Source organism: Ammospiza caudacuta, chromosome 33 (genome assembly GCF_027887145.1).
Source record: "Ammospiza caudacuta isolate bAmmCau1 chromosome 33, bAmmCau1.pri, whole genome shotgun sequence".
Lineage (NCBI taxonomy): Eukaryota > Metazoa > Chordata > Aves > Passeriformes > Passerellidae > Ammospiza > Ammospiza caudacuta.
In genome coordinates, this window is record NC_080625.1 from 4,112,974 (window position 1) to 4,127,765 (window position 14,792).

Sequence of the window (14,792 nt, forward strand, 5' to 3'; positions counted from 1 at the left end):
TGTGGCTAGCTTGTCTCTTCAGGCTAGAAAACATTTCTGAGAGCATTTCCTTGCTGCTGCTATATCTCTATGCCCTTGGAATCTGATGCTAATACTATATTTTTCTAAAATTAGAAAATTTTAAATTTCTGTAGGCCCTTTCATGTTGTAATTTGCACCTGTCACTCAGGGGGGGCGGGGGGGGAAGTCTGATAAGTTTTTTTTCTTGTAGGCCTGTCAAATTGCAGCCCATTGCATTTAGCTGCAAAATCCTAGGTCATGCTAACAGAATGCCTGAAATGGACACTGGTAGAGGGTAAAAAAATTGCCTGATACAGATGCTATCAACTATTTTTAGTTCCTGACAGTCCAGTATTTCCCTTACCTAAGGGATACCTGTTCATATTTCTTTCTCTTTTTCTTGCAGCTTTCAGTTCTGTGATGACTGAGAAACAAAAATACAAAGTAAGGGTGTGCAGAGTAGATGGACTTTATGAGAATTAGGGGGCAATTTGACTATACACTGATCGGTATGATTGCCTTCTTCTGTGAGATTGTAGTGATGTTGTAATATATGTTGGGAAATAATTCATGCTATAAAAGTGTGTATTTCATATAGATTGCAAAATCCAAACAAGTCTCTGACCACAAGCAGCCTGAGAGGCAGGAGTCTATTCAAATTCCGAAATTCCTGAAGGTGGCCAGATAACGATCAGCACTTTAGCCCAAGAATAGACACACCCAGTGCAATGATCACCATTATCCCAAGACATCGTCATCCTCATGTCATCGGAAGACGCCCAAGAATGATCATTGCCCTGTTGATAACATCGATCAAGATAGCCATAGTTGCCAGAAAGATATGTGTGAATACGTGACTTCCCTGAATCCAATCAGTGCTGGCTATCAACAAGGAAATGGCGATTGTCCAGCTCTGCACAGTGAAAGAACCAACTATGAATATGCAGAGTTACAAAAGAAACTGGGACTTCTTCGCTCAGGCACAATAAACTGTATAAAGCATCCTTGCAAGAAGCGGCGCTCGTGAATGGTGGAGGGTCCGATGCAATAGAGGTGGGATCCAGGTTCACCCAGCACCAACCCCGGGCTCGACACTGTCTCTTTGGCTGTGGTGGTTTTGAAGACCATATTTTAGTGGCGGAAAAAGATAAAGAAATCTTTTCAGATTTTTTATAATTTGGCTTTCGATTGATCATTCATAACAGTTCATGATAAGCACCAGTACAAGCTGGACTTCCCAGAGCAGCCAACTGAAAGAATCTGAAAAGAAGAAATGCAGGAAATGCCTTGGTAAACCTTGCCTGGAAGATGGGTGACTTTTTTTCAGTAATCTATAATCCATTCCGTTGACCTTTGGCTTTCTTAACAAGGCCATTTGCATCCCAGATTCCCCATGAAGTGCAAAGCCTGAGCTTGTGGAAGTGGCTGAAAGATGCCCTGTTTCTCTGCAGGGACATTCAACTGGAACAGGAGCTGGAGCGCTGTCTGGGGAAGCCTCCTCCGAGCTGGAATTTGTGCAGTGCTGGGAGAGCAGGAGGAGGGGGAGAGCGCTGGTGCTGTGTGGCAGGAGCAGGAGGTTTGGGCCTCAGGACATTCCATCTGCGCCACTGCTCCACAATGGGTGGCCTTGTCCGGGGCCCTAGGCCTAGCCCCACGTGTGCTGAGCTCCCTGGGCTGGGCTCAGGTTCCCACTGGGACAGGGCAGAGCCTGGGCCCAAACTGGGGGCAGCAGCAGTGCAAAACACCTCTGGGCATCTGCATTTCCTGCTGCTGAGAAGGGGCAATGAAGCAAGTTTAGAAGTTCTGGTTTCTGCTTCTCCTGGTTGATTTTTTAACTTAACTCCACACTGCGGAGGCGAATTCTGTGACAGCCACTGTCAGCTTATTCTATTTCAACAGTGCCAGCAACAGGGCTCTGTTTGAGCCCTGCAAATGTGGTCTGTGAAGCTTTAATTCCCCTCATCTTAGTGTTTAGGGACTGGTGAGCATTCCAGTATCTGCTGATCTTTATGCCTGCAACAAAAATACTGACTTCACTGTCATGAAAGCACCGTGGGTAGCACCAACTGAAAGAGGCACTTGCAGTTTCATGGATAAAATTCAGGTTGCAAGCAGAAGAGGGCCAAAAGCAGCCATGATCTGCAATTCCCAAGGCAGAGGCACCAGCAGCCTCCCCCTGTCACCTCAGGGTGAGTCAAACAGAGCTGGAAACAGTGCTGGAACCCAATCCTTTCTTCCTCTGAGGTCTGGCTCGAGGCAGCACAGTCGGGCCCTGAGCAGTCAGGGCTGTGTGTGGGTGCTGGCTGCTCTGCTCCAGAATTGAGCTGGAAAAAGCCCTTGGGAGCTGAGGCAGGAGCAGGCGGGAAGGGGCCGGCGCTGCTGTTGCTCCTGGTCGGGAGCCCCAGCTGGGCCGGGCCGGCGCCCCCTGCGCTGCGGCTGCTGCTGCTGCCAGAGCCGGGAGGGACTTGGGGACAGGGAATGGACACGGGGGGATAGCAAAGGCCTGGCGGCTGCAGGGATGGTGGCGCTGGGGTCAGGGCCAGCACAGAGCTTCAGCCCGCAGTTAAGCAGAGGGAAACACTGAGGAAAGGCTCCATTTCAGCCTTTCTTTACTTGTTGCTGTAATGAAGGGACTGAAATGAAAGGAGAACAAGCAGGGCCCGACCCCTCCTTCTCTGGGAGGCGCCCCGCGTCTGGGGCTGTGAGGGGCCGTGAGGGGCCGTGAGGGGCCGTGAGGGGCCATGAGGGGCCATGGGGAACTGTGAGGGGCTGTGAGGAACTGTGAGGGGTTGTGAGGGGCCATGAGGGGCTGTGAGGTGTCACTCCTGACTCGAGAATGACACAGGAACAGGCGGGAGGCAGTTTGTAGAGAGAGTGAAAGAAGGTTTTATTCAAGAGAACCTTGTGGTTTTTATAGCGTGAGATGATTTATTCTATTTGATTGGCTGGTTAACAAAAATACATTACACTGTCCTTGAGAAGAACAGAAAGACAAAGTAGAAGAATACCACCTGCAGATTGTTTATACTTAACAAGTTATCACATCCCTACAACACCCTAAAAATTCTCACATGCTGCTGTGAGAAACACTTGCTGTTTCTCTCTCTCTTCCAGAGCATCCACAGTGAGGGGCTGTGAGGGGTCTTGGGGAACTGTGAGGGAGCCATGAGCTGTGGGAGGCTGTGAGGGGCCATGAGGGGCCATGGGGAGCTGTGAGGGACCATGGGGAACTGTGAGGGAGTAATGAGGGGCTGTGAAGGGCCATGAGGGGCTGCAAGGAGCTGAGAGGTTCTGTAAGAGTCTGTGAGGGGCCATGGGGAACTGTGAGTGAGCCATGAGGGGCTGTGAAGGGCCATGGGGAGCAGTGAGGGAGCCGTGAGGGGCTGTGAGGGGCCATGAGGGGCCATGGGGAGCTGTGAGGGGCTGTGGGAGGCCAGGCTCCTCATGGAACCAAGGGTCCATTGTGACACTGCGGAACCAAGGAGATCATTGTTGACAGTACAGAACCTCATGGAACCAAGGGGCCATTGTGGCACAGCAAGGCCTTGTGGACCAAAGGGACCATGGTGACACTATGGAACCTCATGGTACACCAGGTCCATTGTTACACAGCAGCCACAGCAGGGCCCCAGAACCAAGGAGATCATTGTGACACTCCACAACCTCATGGAATCAAGGCATCCATTTTACACCAATGAACCTCATAGAGCAAAGGGTCCATTGTGACACTGTGGAACCAAGGAGACTGTTGTTGGCAGTACGAAAGCTCATGGAACCAAGGGGCCATTGTGGCACAGCAAGGCCTTGTGGAACCAAAGGGACCATGGTGACACTATGGAACCTCATGGTACCACAGGTCCATTGTTACACAGCAGCCACAGCAGGGCCCCAGAACCAAGGAGATCATTGTGACACTACACAACCTCATGGAATCAAGGCATCCATTTTACACCAATGAACCTCATAGAGCAAAGGGTCCATTGTGACACTGTGGAACCAAGGAGACTGTTGTTGGCAGTACGAAAGCTCATGGAACCAAAAGTCCATTGTGACATTGTGGGGCCTCATTGAACCATGGAGACCATTAGGACACTTAAGGACCACTGGAACCAAGGGGCCATTGTGACACTGCAGGGCCTTGTATAACTGACATGGTTTGACACTGGCACAATGCCAGTGCCCCCATGAAAAATTCCCTCTCCCTGGCATCTGCTGTGAGGTGGTACCCGGAAATAAGCAAAGCAGGCTCCTGCTTAGGGAAAAAGGAAATAAACTTTATTAACTAAACTACAAAAAACTAAACCACAAAGAAAAAAAGAAAACCACAAGGAAAATGAAAACTACACAGAAACACTTCCCCCTCCTCCTCCTACCAGATCCCCAGTACATTTACATTTCCCAAAATTATCCACACTCAGTCTGGCACCACCCTTTAGAAAATCAAATCTTCAGCTTATGAAGAGTAGACGGAGTCCTTCCTTGTGCCATGGACTTCTTGTCACAATTAGCACCGCCCGGAGTCCTGCTATCTCGTGACATCTTCTTTCCATGCCAAGGTGCTCTCACCACCAGGCATGGGATGGGGCAGAGGCCTGCTTTCAGGGTGGGCCTTTTTAAGGATGCCTTGTCTCTTTCCTAGCAGAGCACAGTCTCATCTCTGGGACCTTTGTCCCCCCCATTTCTTCTACACCCCCTGAGGCCGAGGGGTCTTAACACCGAACTCTCTTGGCTCCGAGCCCCCGCTTCCCCCTGCAATGCAGCCTATGTATCACCAGGAAACAGTCGATGGATATACAACAAAAGAGTCCAGCAAAACTGCCACTCCATCTTCGCCAGACCTCCTTACTGGCCTATTTCTTCCTTCATCTTCCACTCTTATCCCTTTCCTAGGAAAGGTAATGTTCTGTGAAGTTTTCATTATCCACAAGAGTTAAAAGCTCTCCCAAGTGCCTGGGCTGCTTGCTGCCCCCCCCCCCCCTTCTCCTCCCAGCTGTTCTGCCAGCACATGATATCAAGTTTCAAGGTAACAGTTCAAGCACAGGCTGCATTCTCTCTCCGTCTCCAAAAGGGCGGGGGGGGGGGGGGGGGGGTAAACAGGTCGCTCGGTGCCCCCTCCATCCTTCCACCGGGTCCGGCCTACCATAAATGGCCCACGTGGCTTTCCCCTCCCCCAGCCCAGCCAGCAACTGGGCCGGGGGAGAGACCCAACTCCTTCCCGCTGGAAATCCAAAGAGAGCTCTGAAGGACAAGAGCCCTGCTTTTAACTCCTTGGGTTTCTGGTCTCTGAGGCGGATCCAATGCCCCACTGGTCAAACCAGCTGCTCATCTTAAAATCTGAACACCCATTGGTGACCACAGCAAAAACAACATATCCCAGATGTCCCATTTCCAGTCAAACCACGACAATAACCAAGAGGTCCTTGTAGCACAGCAGGGCCTCATGGACTCAAGGGGATTTAAGTGACACTGTGGGGCTCCATAAAGGGCTGTGGAGCTCCATAAGGGGCTGTGGGGGCTCCATGAGACCACAGGGCCATTCTGACGGTGGAACCAAGGATACCATTGTTACACTACAGAACAAAGAAGGCCATTGTGAACCAGCGGGGGAATCCACTAGGACTATTGTGACACTTCAAGGGCCATTGTGGAACAGCAGGGCCTCGTGGAAGCAATGAGACCATTGTGACATCCCAGGGCCTCATGGGAGCAGGGGGCCATTGGGACACTGTGGGTCCCCATGGAAACAAGGGGCCAGTGTAACACATCCAGGCCTGGTGGAACCAAGGGGCCACTGTGATCCCAAGGAACCCAATAGAACTAAGGGGCCATTTGGAGACACTGTGACCTCATGGAAGCAAGGGGCCATTGTGGCCTTGTACAGTCCCATGGCAAGAAGGAGACCATTTGGACACTGCAAGGCCTCATGGAAAGCAAGGGGCCATTGTGCCATTGCAAAGCCAAGGAGACCATTGTTATATCACTGGGCCTTATGGAAACAAAGATCTGTGGTGATCCTACAGGGCCTCATGGAACTAAGGGGCAATTTTGATGCTGCAGGGCATCCAAGGATCCAGGAACATGGAACAGGTCTGGCTGGCTGGGCCTCCTGGGGGCTGCTTGACTGGTCCCGCTGGCCTTGGCATGTTGAGAGTTGCGTCTTATCATCCCCTGAAACCCTGGAGTTCTGTGCATTCCTTCCTGTGGGAAAGAACTGTCCTTCTCCTCCAGGGGTTCAAGGCTGAAATTGGGATTCCTCCCCCAAATCTGATTATATCCGAGGATTATTCCCATATGAAACCTGCCAGGACAGACAGCCCTGGCTGGCCTTGGCATCTTGGGGGCCACCCCTCATGTGCCTTCAAAACAGTGGGGCCCGTTCTTTTCTTCCCATTGAAAAAAACACTTTCAAGTCCAGCCATCCATGGCCAAAATCGAGAATCTGCCTCCAAAATTCTTTATACGGTTTTCCAATGGTACCTCCCAGACAAAAGCTGCCAGGGCTATCTAGATTCCCTTGGCTGCCCTAGTGGCCCTAGTGTTGCTGTAGGGCCTGAGTGCTCTCGGGGCTGGGCACAGCCCTGGGGGTGGCAGTGCCGGGGCTGCAGCAGGGGCAGGCCATGGGCACTGCTGGGGCAGCGCTGATGCCTCAGGGCAGGGCCTGGGGGCTCCAGGCTCCTTGCCCAGGCTCTCTCAAGAACACACCCAGGCCAATGCTCAGCACAGAAAAGCCCCGTGAGCAGCCCCAGGCTGGCCATGGGCAGGCTGGGGGCAAAGAGCATGGCTGGGGCTCTGCAAGGGCCCTGGGGGAGATGGGAAGGAGCAGCAGAGCAGGGGCTGATCCATCCCCAGTGCGCTGCACAGCCCAGGGCAGCGTCTCAGAGCATCCTCATGGAGCTGCCAACAACATCCCCCCTCTGCAGCCCTGGCCTCTCCCCCAGCTCACACAGGTGCCCCAGCCTTGCAGGCACAGACACGGCAGCACTGGCTCAGCAGCCCCTCTTTGCATTGCACAGAGCAGGGGGAGCACCCCCATGCTGTTGGTGTGGGGACATGAACCTGAGGGAGCACAAATGCCATCAGCCCCTGGGGCCAGCAAGGGCTGGGGGACACCAGGGAAACCACTCAGCTTTGTCCTGGCCTCTGCAGTCAGCCAGAAAGTTTGTTCCCATGAGCTGGGAGTTTCCTGTCCCACTGCAGACGCTGTTGCTCAGAGCCAGGGCTGCCTGGCAGCCAGCCCCAAACTGTCCTGAGCATTTCCTTGGCTTCACCTTTGCTTTCTTTACTCTTCCTGATACAGATATCTTCCCATTGCCCACCCCTGTTCCCTCCCCTGCAAACAGCACATTCCTTCTTGCCCTTTCCTCTCTGGCCCCACTCCCCATTGCAGTTCCTGACTTGGCACCATGGGAATCTCCCTTGGGCAGCAGGATCATCCTACAAGTTCTGCAGGAATTGTCTGCAGGCTCCTGCAGTGCCTCTTGCTGCTCCCTTGCCAGAGGCACCCCAGGCCAGGGGGGCACATCTGGGCTGCTGTGTCTGGCTCTGGGGCTCCCTCTTCTGGGCAGTGAGGAGGAGCTGCAGAGGCTCTGCAGGACTGACAGGATGGGCTTTGGGGCTGGCAGGAGAAGCTGAGGGACCTGGCCTGATGGAGCTTCTGAAGAGGAGGCCCAGGGCACATCCTGCAACTGCTCCAAGGGTGGCTTCAGAGAATGCCAGAATCAGCAAGGGTGGAACAGGCCATGGAGATCATCAAGTCCAACCTGTGCCCTGACACTGCCTTGTCTCCCCTGAGCCTCCTCTTCTCCAGGATAAACAACCCTAGCTCCCTCAGCCACTCCTCACAGGACTTGTGCTCCAGACCCATCCCCAGCCTTGTTGCCCTTCTCTGGACACGCTTCAGCTCCTCCATGTCCTAAACTGGGGGCACCAGAACTGCAAACAGCACTTGAGGTGCTGCCCAAGCAGTGCCGATCACAGGGGAACAATCCTTGCCCTGGTCCTGCTGGCCACACCATTCCTGATCCAGGCCAGGAGCCACTGGCCTTCTTGGCCACCTGGGTACTCTGCTGGCTCATGTCCATCCTGCTGTCCATCAGTCCCTGCAGGTCCCTGTCTGCCTGGCTGCTGTCCAGCCCCTCTAGCACCTTGTTGAGGAAGGGAAGGGAAGGGAAGGGAAGGGAAGGGAAGGGAAGGGAAGGGAAGGGAAGGGAAGGGAAGGGAAGGGAAGGGAAGGGAAGGGAAGGGAAGGGAAGGGAAGGGAAGGGAAGGGAAGGGAAGGGAAGGGAAGGGAAGGGAAGGGAAGGGTCCACATCCAATCCTTCCTGAAATGTGGGGTTTGCTGGCACTGCCAGTGCCTTGATCCAGAAATTTCCCTATTCTGGCACAGCCCAAGTACAGCCATTTGCTGGCACAGAAATCCAAAACCTGGCAACTTCCTGCTACTGGGTCTGGCACCTCCCACATCTTGCATTTGCTGCCCCAGTACCCAGATTTGGAAATTTCCTGGTGCCTGCACAGCCCAAGTCCAGTGATTTACTGGCACAGAAATCTAAAATTTTGGAAATTTCCAGGTTCTGACTCTAGCACCATCCAGATGTTTGCTGGGACCGCCAGTGCCCAGATTTGGAAATTTCCTGGTGCCTTCACAGCCTAGGTCTAGCAATTTGGTTTTAGCTAGCTTAGGCAGAGAAGTTCCTTTGGACTGTGACTTTCCTTTTTCTTGGAACTGTTTAAACCTGCTCTGGACTGAAAACCCAGAAAAACACCAGCAGCAGCTCACACCTGTAGCCCCCCCGAGCTCTGGGACACTGCATTCCAGCGGCAGAGGGACTTAGAAGAGATGAAGTGAGTCAACTACAACCCACAAAAAGGACTTTCTGAATTTGCCATCTCTTCAGCACTGTCAGAGGTTTGATTTAATATTATTCATTTTTCGTGCTTGTGAATACTTTACTTGTTAAATAAACTGGGTTTTTTTCCACTTTTCTCGAGTCTTTTCCTGAACTAGTAGGAGGAGGGGCCGCTTGAACTTGCTTTCTAGACGGACCCCTTTTGGAGATTTCCTCCCAAAATTTGCCCTAAACCAGCACAAACAGTCACAATGAAAATTGCACCAGTAGCATAATTTCCTGATGGAAAATCTTGTGACAGAAGCTTGACCTTGTTCTCAATGAGAGGTTCTTGGGAAGAGCAGACAGGAGAAGATTCCTGGAAACAGCTTTCCAGAAGTGAAATGAAAATGAAAGAAACAATCCAAGACGTTTCTCTTTATTTATGTCTGAGCTTCCCTTTTCCATGTTGCAACCCAGTAATTCCAGATGTACCTCACCTCTAAGATTGGTGACTTCGGGATTTTTAGACACTCTAAAATACCATGAGCCACACAGAGTTTTCCTTCCCCTGTTTTTACTGGAAAGCAACACTGGAGATGTAAGTGTGGTGCTTGGGTCAGGTAGGAATCCTACCCCAAGGGAAGGTGGCCCGACAGTGTTTGCCCCTCAGCAAGGACAATGCACAGCAGCGAGCGAGGGGATCGCTGTGCCAGCGTGCAGGAGTCAGGGCTCTGCATCCGGGCTCAAGGCTGCAAAGTTCCCGTGTTTGGACAGACGGAGGGGCTGTCCCCGGGGCGCGCGGGGCTCGAACGTGGGGCTCGTGGGGCGAGCGGGGAACGGACACGGGGACGAACGGCCCCGGTGCTTCAGTTGCAGTGGCGGCAGCGGCGGCAGCAGCAGCGGCGGCAGCAAAAGCAGATATTCTCCAACACTCTTTCTCTTTCTTTCTCTTTCTCTCCCTTTCCCGCTGTCGGGCACCCTTCTCTTGGGGTCCCTTGCCCGGCGTCCCTCTCCTCTCCCCGCCTCCTTCTCCCCTGCAGGGCTGGGCCATGCCCCCGGCCCGCCCCCGGCCCCGGGCGGGGCTGCCCCGTGCCCGGCCCCGGCCGTCCCGCTGCGGTCTCGCCTCCGCCCGGCTCTGGCCGTACTGGCGGTGGCGCTGCTGGGCGGGCATCAATGCCTGGTGCGGGGGCGGCATCGCCGCCCTTCGGCTCCGCCTGGCCCGAGCCCGGCCCCAGACCCGAGGCAGGGTCCAGTCCCGACCCCGGCCCCGGCCCCGGCCCCTGCTCCTCCCGGGGCCCGCGGAGGACACACGCGGCGCGGCCGCTCCCGCCGCCTCCGCTGCGGCTTCCCCGGCCCGAGCTCCGCCACTCGGCAGCGCGGCCGCCGGCCCCGAGCCTCCCGTGCCGCGTTCCAAAGACCGAACGCCGGGGCATGGCCGGCCCGGGGCGGGTGACGGGCGCTCGGGGGCCGTTGCTGGCCCCGGGCCGAGCGCTGACAGCCGCGTCCCGCCCGCAGGGAAGACGCAGCAGGGCCTGAAGGAGCAGTACAGGCTGGTTTCGCTGCTGGGGCGCGGCGGCTTCGGCAGCGTCTTGGGGGCCACGCGGCTCTCGGACGGCGCCCCGGTGAGCGGCGGACAAGGAGGAGGGGGCGGAGGAGGAGGAGGAGAAGGGCGGAGAATGGGGCTGGGCAGGGCAGGCGGCGAGCTGAGCCCGCTGCTCCCATTGACTTGCAGGTGGCCATCAAAAGGGTGCCACGGAACCGCGTCCGGCACTGGGGCGAGCTGGTGAGTGAGCGGGGCCAGCAGCCGGGGCTGCCGGCCGGGGATGAGCCGGGGCCCGGCACGGTGGGAGCCGCCAGGACGCCCCGAGGGAGAGCGGGCGTGGGGCCAGCGCAGGGCGCAGAGCATCCCGGGCTGGCTGAGGGCTTCACGAGCCCCGGCACGGCATCGGCCCCACTGACGGCATCGTGCTCCTCCCGCAGCCCGACGGCACCAGCGCACCCCTGGAGATTGTGCTGCTGGCCAAGGTGTCCACTGGCTTCCCTGGTGTGGTCCAGCTGCTGGAGTGGCTCGAGCTCCTCAAGGACATCTTGATGGTGCTGGAGCGGCCAAAGCGGTGTCAGGACCTGCATCGATTCATTCGGGCACGGCAGTTCCTGCCCGAGGAGGAGGCGCGGGAGCTGTTCCGCCAGGTGCTGGAGGCCCTGCGGCACTGCACCAGCTGCGGGGTGCTGCACCGCGACATCAAACCAGGGAACATCCTGGTTGACCTGGACACTGGGCAGGCCAAACTAATTGACTTTGGCTGTGGCACCTACCTGCAGGACACAGTCTACACTCACTTTGCAGGTGAGCCCACGCAGGGCTCCTGGGCCCAGCATCTCATGACCCAACATCTCCCAGCCCAAGCTGGCTGTGGCAGCAGGGATTCTCTCTTTTGCGGCCCTTCATGTCAGTGAGTCTTCAGCTGAGTTTCTTTTGAAACTCAGGGCTGAGTGGGTAGCCATCTTCCAGCCCTGCTGGCAGCCTTTGCCCCCCACTCTGCCCAGAACTGGTGCTGGGGCAGCCAGCCCAACAAAAACACCCGTGGGTGGGGGTAGCAGAGAGGGGGGACCGGAACCTGTGCCCAGCCGGTTTGGTGTGCAGGTGAGAAAGGGCTTGGACTGCTCCACTCACCTGGTCTGTTGGGGTTCCTAATGTTTTTTGGGGCAATGCAGGCAGGGAGGATGAGAGCATGGTTTTTCCCAGCACTGGGTGGGTTCTTCCTTGTTATGGTCAGGCCTTGCCAGGGCTTCCACTGCCCCCTTGAAACACCAGAGGCTTCTTTTCCAACCCCAAGTCTGTACACAAGTCCCAGGTGCTGATGAGAGGGCAATGCTCACCCTGTGTGCCACTGAGGCAGCCCCCAAATGCCCAGGGATGCTGGGGCTCAGGCTCTGGGAGCAGCAGCATCCCCCTGATGAACTCCATCTGTATTCCATAGGAACACAGTCATACAGCCCCCCGGAATGGACCCACTTTGGCTGGTACTATGGCAAGCCAGCTACCATCTGGTCCCTGGTCATCCTGCTGCACCAGATGGTCTGCAGGGAGCACCCTTTCAGGAGGGGCCAGAACATCAGCTGGGACCATCAGCTCTCACTGCCACAACGGCTCTCTCAAGGTGGATCCACATCTCTGGGCACGGGGGGAATCCCAGTCCTGGGAGACAGCAGTGGGCTCGTGAGCATCCTGCACTGGCAGCTGCTGAGGAGGTGGCACATGTCCTGCTCTCCTCCAAAACAGGGAGTTGATGGGAAAGTTCAGGCCGAGCTTTGAGCACATCCAGCATGGCCTGGGCATTGGAATGGTGGGGCAAAGCCAATAGGAGCCTTCTCCAACTAACTGGTGGTTTCTGGTTTCTCTGCCCAGAGTGCCAAGATCTGATCAGGCGGTGTTTATCCATGCTGGACTTGGAAAGGCCCTCATTAGAAGAGCTGTTCTGTCATCCTTGGATGCAGGATATTCATCTGCCCTAGAAGAAGGGAGAGAGCCACAGGCACACTTTGATCCAGGGCCCTGGAAAGTTCCAGCTCCACACATGCCTTGGCAATCAGAAGCAAAGGAACCCAGCCCTTTTTGTGCTGCCTGTGTCACTGCACCGGGGTCATGGGATGGGAACACGCAGCCCTTGTGCTGGAGCTGAGCTGCTCTGCCCAGCCCTGGTGGCCGCCATCCAAGCTGGTTTTGCTTGTCCTGGTTCCCTGACAGCTGAGAGCCTGGTCTGCCCCCAGGGAAGGAGAAGGAGCCCCTGGAGAAGCTGTACTGGGTGGGGATGCTGCTGCTGCTGCTGGAGAGAGTGAGGATGACACCAAGCATGACAAGCTCTTCCTCAGCCTGGCCAGCTGAAGATGATGGAGTTTGATTCTGGCACCTTCTTCAAAGCCAGGCTCCACAGTGAATTTGCAGATGAGTCCACATGCAGGGGGATGCTCTCCGGTTTGGGCATTGCCCAGCCTGGCTGGGAACCAAAGGCTTCCCCTTTGCTGGGGCAGATGCAACTCATTCTTCAGTGGCTACCCAGCTGCTTTTGGCAGGGCAGGGGGGATTGGCTGGGGTGGGTACGAAATGGGAGTGGGCTCCTGGCCCTGCCAACAGCCCCCAGCGCCCCCCATGCCCCGGGCTGGGGCTGGGGCAGCCAGCCTGACACAAACAAACCCCCATGGTGGGAGCAGAGGTGGGGCTCCAGAACCTGTGCACAGCTGCTTTGCTGTGCAGGCAAGGAAGGGCTTGGGCTGCTCCACTGCCCTTGTTTGCTTTGGGGTCACCGTGATTTTGGGGGGCAGTGCGGGGGGGGAAGAGAGAAAGTGTGGGCTTCCCTCACCCATGGATGGGTTTTTCCCTAGCATGGGGGGGTTTGGCCTTCCTCAAGGCCCTGACAGAGATAAGAATTTTTACCATTTTTCTTGTTTTCTCTTTTTGTCTCTAATCTCTTTTCAATAATGTGTTGTTTGTTTTTCCAGAGGAAGCGTTCCAGGTGGTCCAGTGTGGATGGGGAAGTGCTGGGGAGCAGCTGTGGCGTGGATGGGCCGTGCCCTTGGAGAAGGCTGAGGCCATGGTTTGGGAGCGGCTTTTCTTGCAGCCGTGGCTGGCGTGAGGTGGGTCCCTGTGTGCTTGGCAGGGTGGGATCAGAGCTTTTGGGAGCTGGCAGCGAGCACAGGAGCATCCTGCTCTGGGCAGCTGCTGAGGGCTAGATGTGCCCTGGCTGGCTGCAGGGTGGGCACATGTCCTGCCCTCCTGCTCTGTGCCAAAGGCAGCAGGGATGGGCAGTTCTGGGCACAGCCCTGGGCACAGCCAGCACAGCCTGGGCACCGCAGGCCTTGGCACAAGGGCACAGGAGCCCTCAGCTGACGGGCACTTTCTGCTTTCTCTCCTTGCAGCCGGGCTCTGCAGGTGCTGAGGCTGCTCTGGGCTCTGCCAGGGCTCTGCTGGGCTCAGCCCTGGGCCCAGCTGGGCTGGCTCTGCCCTCACATTGCTCTGACAGCTCTGCATCAGATGAGCCCATTGCGAGCACAGCGCCTGAGCTTTCTGCTTTTGCAGGTGAGTGAGACTCTGCTGCAGGCCCAGAGATTGCAGCTGGGGACACACATCCAATTGGCAAGGACCCAAACTCTCCACAGTCCCAGCTGAACGCCTGGATCTGTACAGGGTGTTTTGTCTGTCCCATTCTTCCTTCTTGATTGGCTGGAATTGTGCAATTGCACTTTCTTCCTCCTCTAGAAGTGCCATGAGTGGGCCAAAGCTGGTGAGTGGGCCGTGCTCCTGAGGCAGTGCAGTCTGGAGCTGGATGGAGAATTGCCCTTCTGCACTTCCAAACCAGAGCAAAAAGCCGTAAGTGAGACTTTGTGTCTCTAAGAAATCCCTGACAGTCTCAAAAGGAATTTTGAAGCTCATTTGCAGGGTGAGAAGGAAGGTCATCTTCTAAAGGATTTGGGGTTTGACAGTGTTTCCATTCCCAGCCCTGCTTGGAGCTGGAAGGGCACAAAGCAATTTCCTCTTGCTTTGACCACAAATTCAAATACCAATATTGGAAACAAAGCCCAGAATATTTTAAGAGGCTTTTGAGGTCACAAAGATGGATGCATGCCATCAGCGCATTTACAATGTAAATAACTGAGTTGTCTTTTTAAAAAGATCATTTACCTCTTAATGCAAAGAATGTAACTTGGCATTTATGTTTTGTTTTTTTCATTAACTCTATGGTTTTTTTTTTTTCACTAACACTTGGATTTTATTCTTATCTTTTACAATTTATCATTTTTTTTTCCTTTTCTTTCCTTTAAATAGAAAACCTGTCCTATCAGAGGAATGTCCTTTGCTCCTGATTCCCATGTGGAGCAGCTCCCTTCCTGCTGGCTGAGCTGCTCAGGGAGAGCTGGCCTTGCAGGGCTGAGGCTTTTCCCCATTGCTGGGCACAGACTGAT

At 55.3% G+C, this 14,792-nt stretch overlaps 1 protein-coding gene across 1 annotated transcript; it reads left to right on the plus strand.

The window, feature by feature from the left end:
* The first annotated feature begins 10,262 nt into the window (after window positions 1-10,262).
* LOC131570209 (serine/threonine-protein kinase pim-1-like) lies at window positions 10,263-12,255 on the plus strand. Its single transcript, XM_058822552.1, has 7 exons — window positions 10,263-10,269; window positions 10,347-10,453; window positions 10,564-10,674; window positions 10,887-11,178; window positions 11,379-11,462; window positions 11,813-12,051; window positions 12,241-12,255. The coding sequence occupies exons 1-7, from the start codon at window positions 10,263-10,265 to the stop codon at window positions 12,253-12,255; spliced, it is 855 nt and encodes a 284-aa protein (XP_058678535.1).
* The last annotated feature ends 2,537 nt before the right edge of the window (window positions 12,256-14,792 follow it).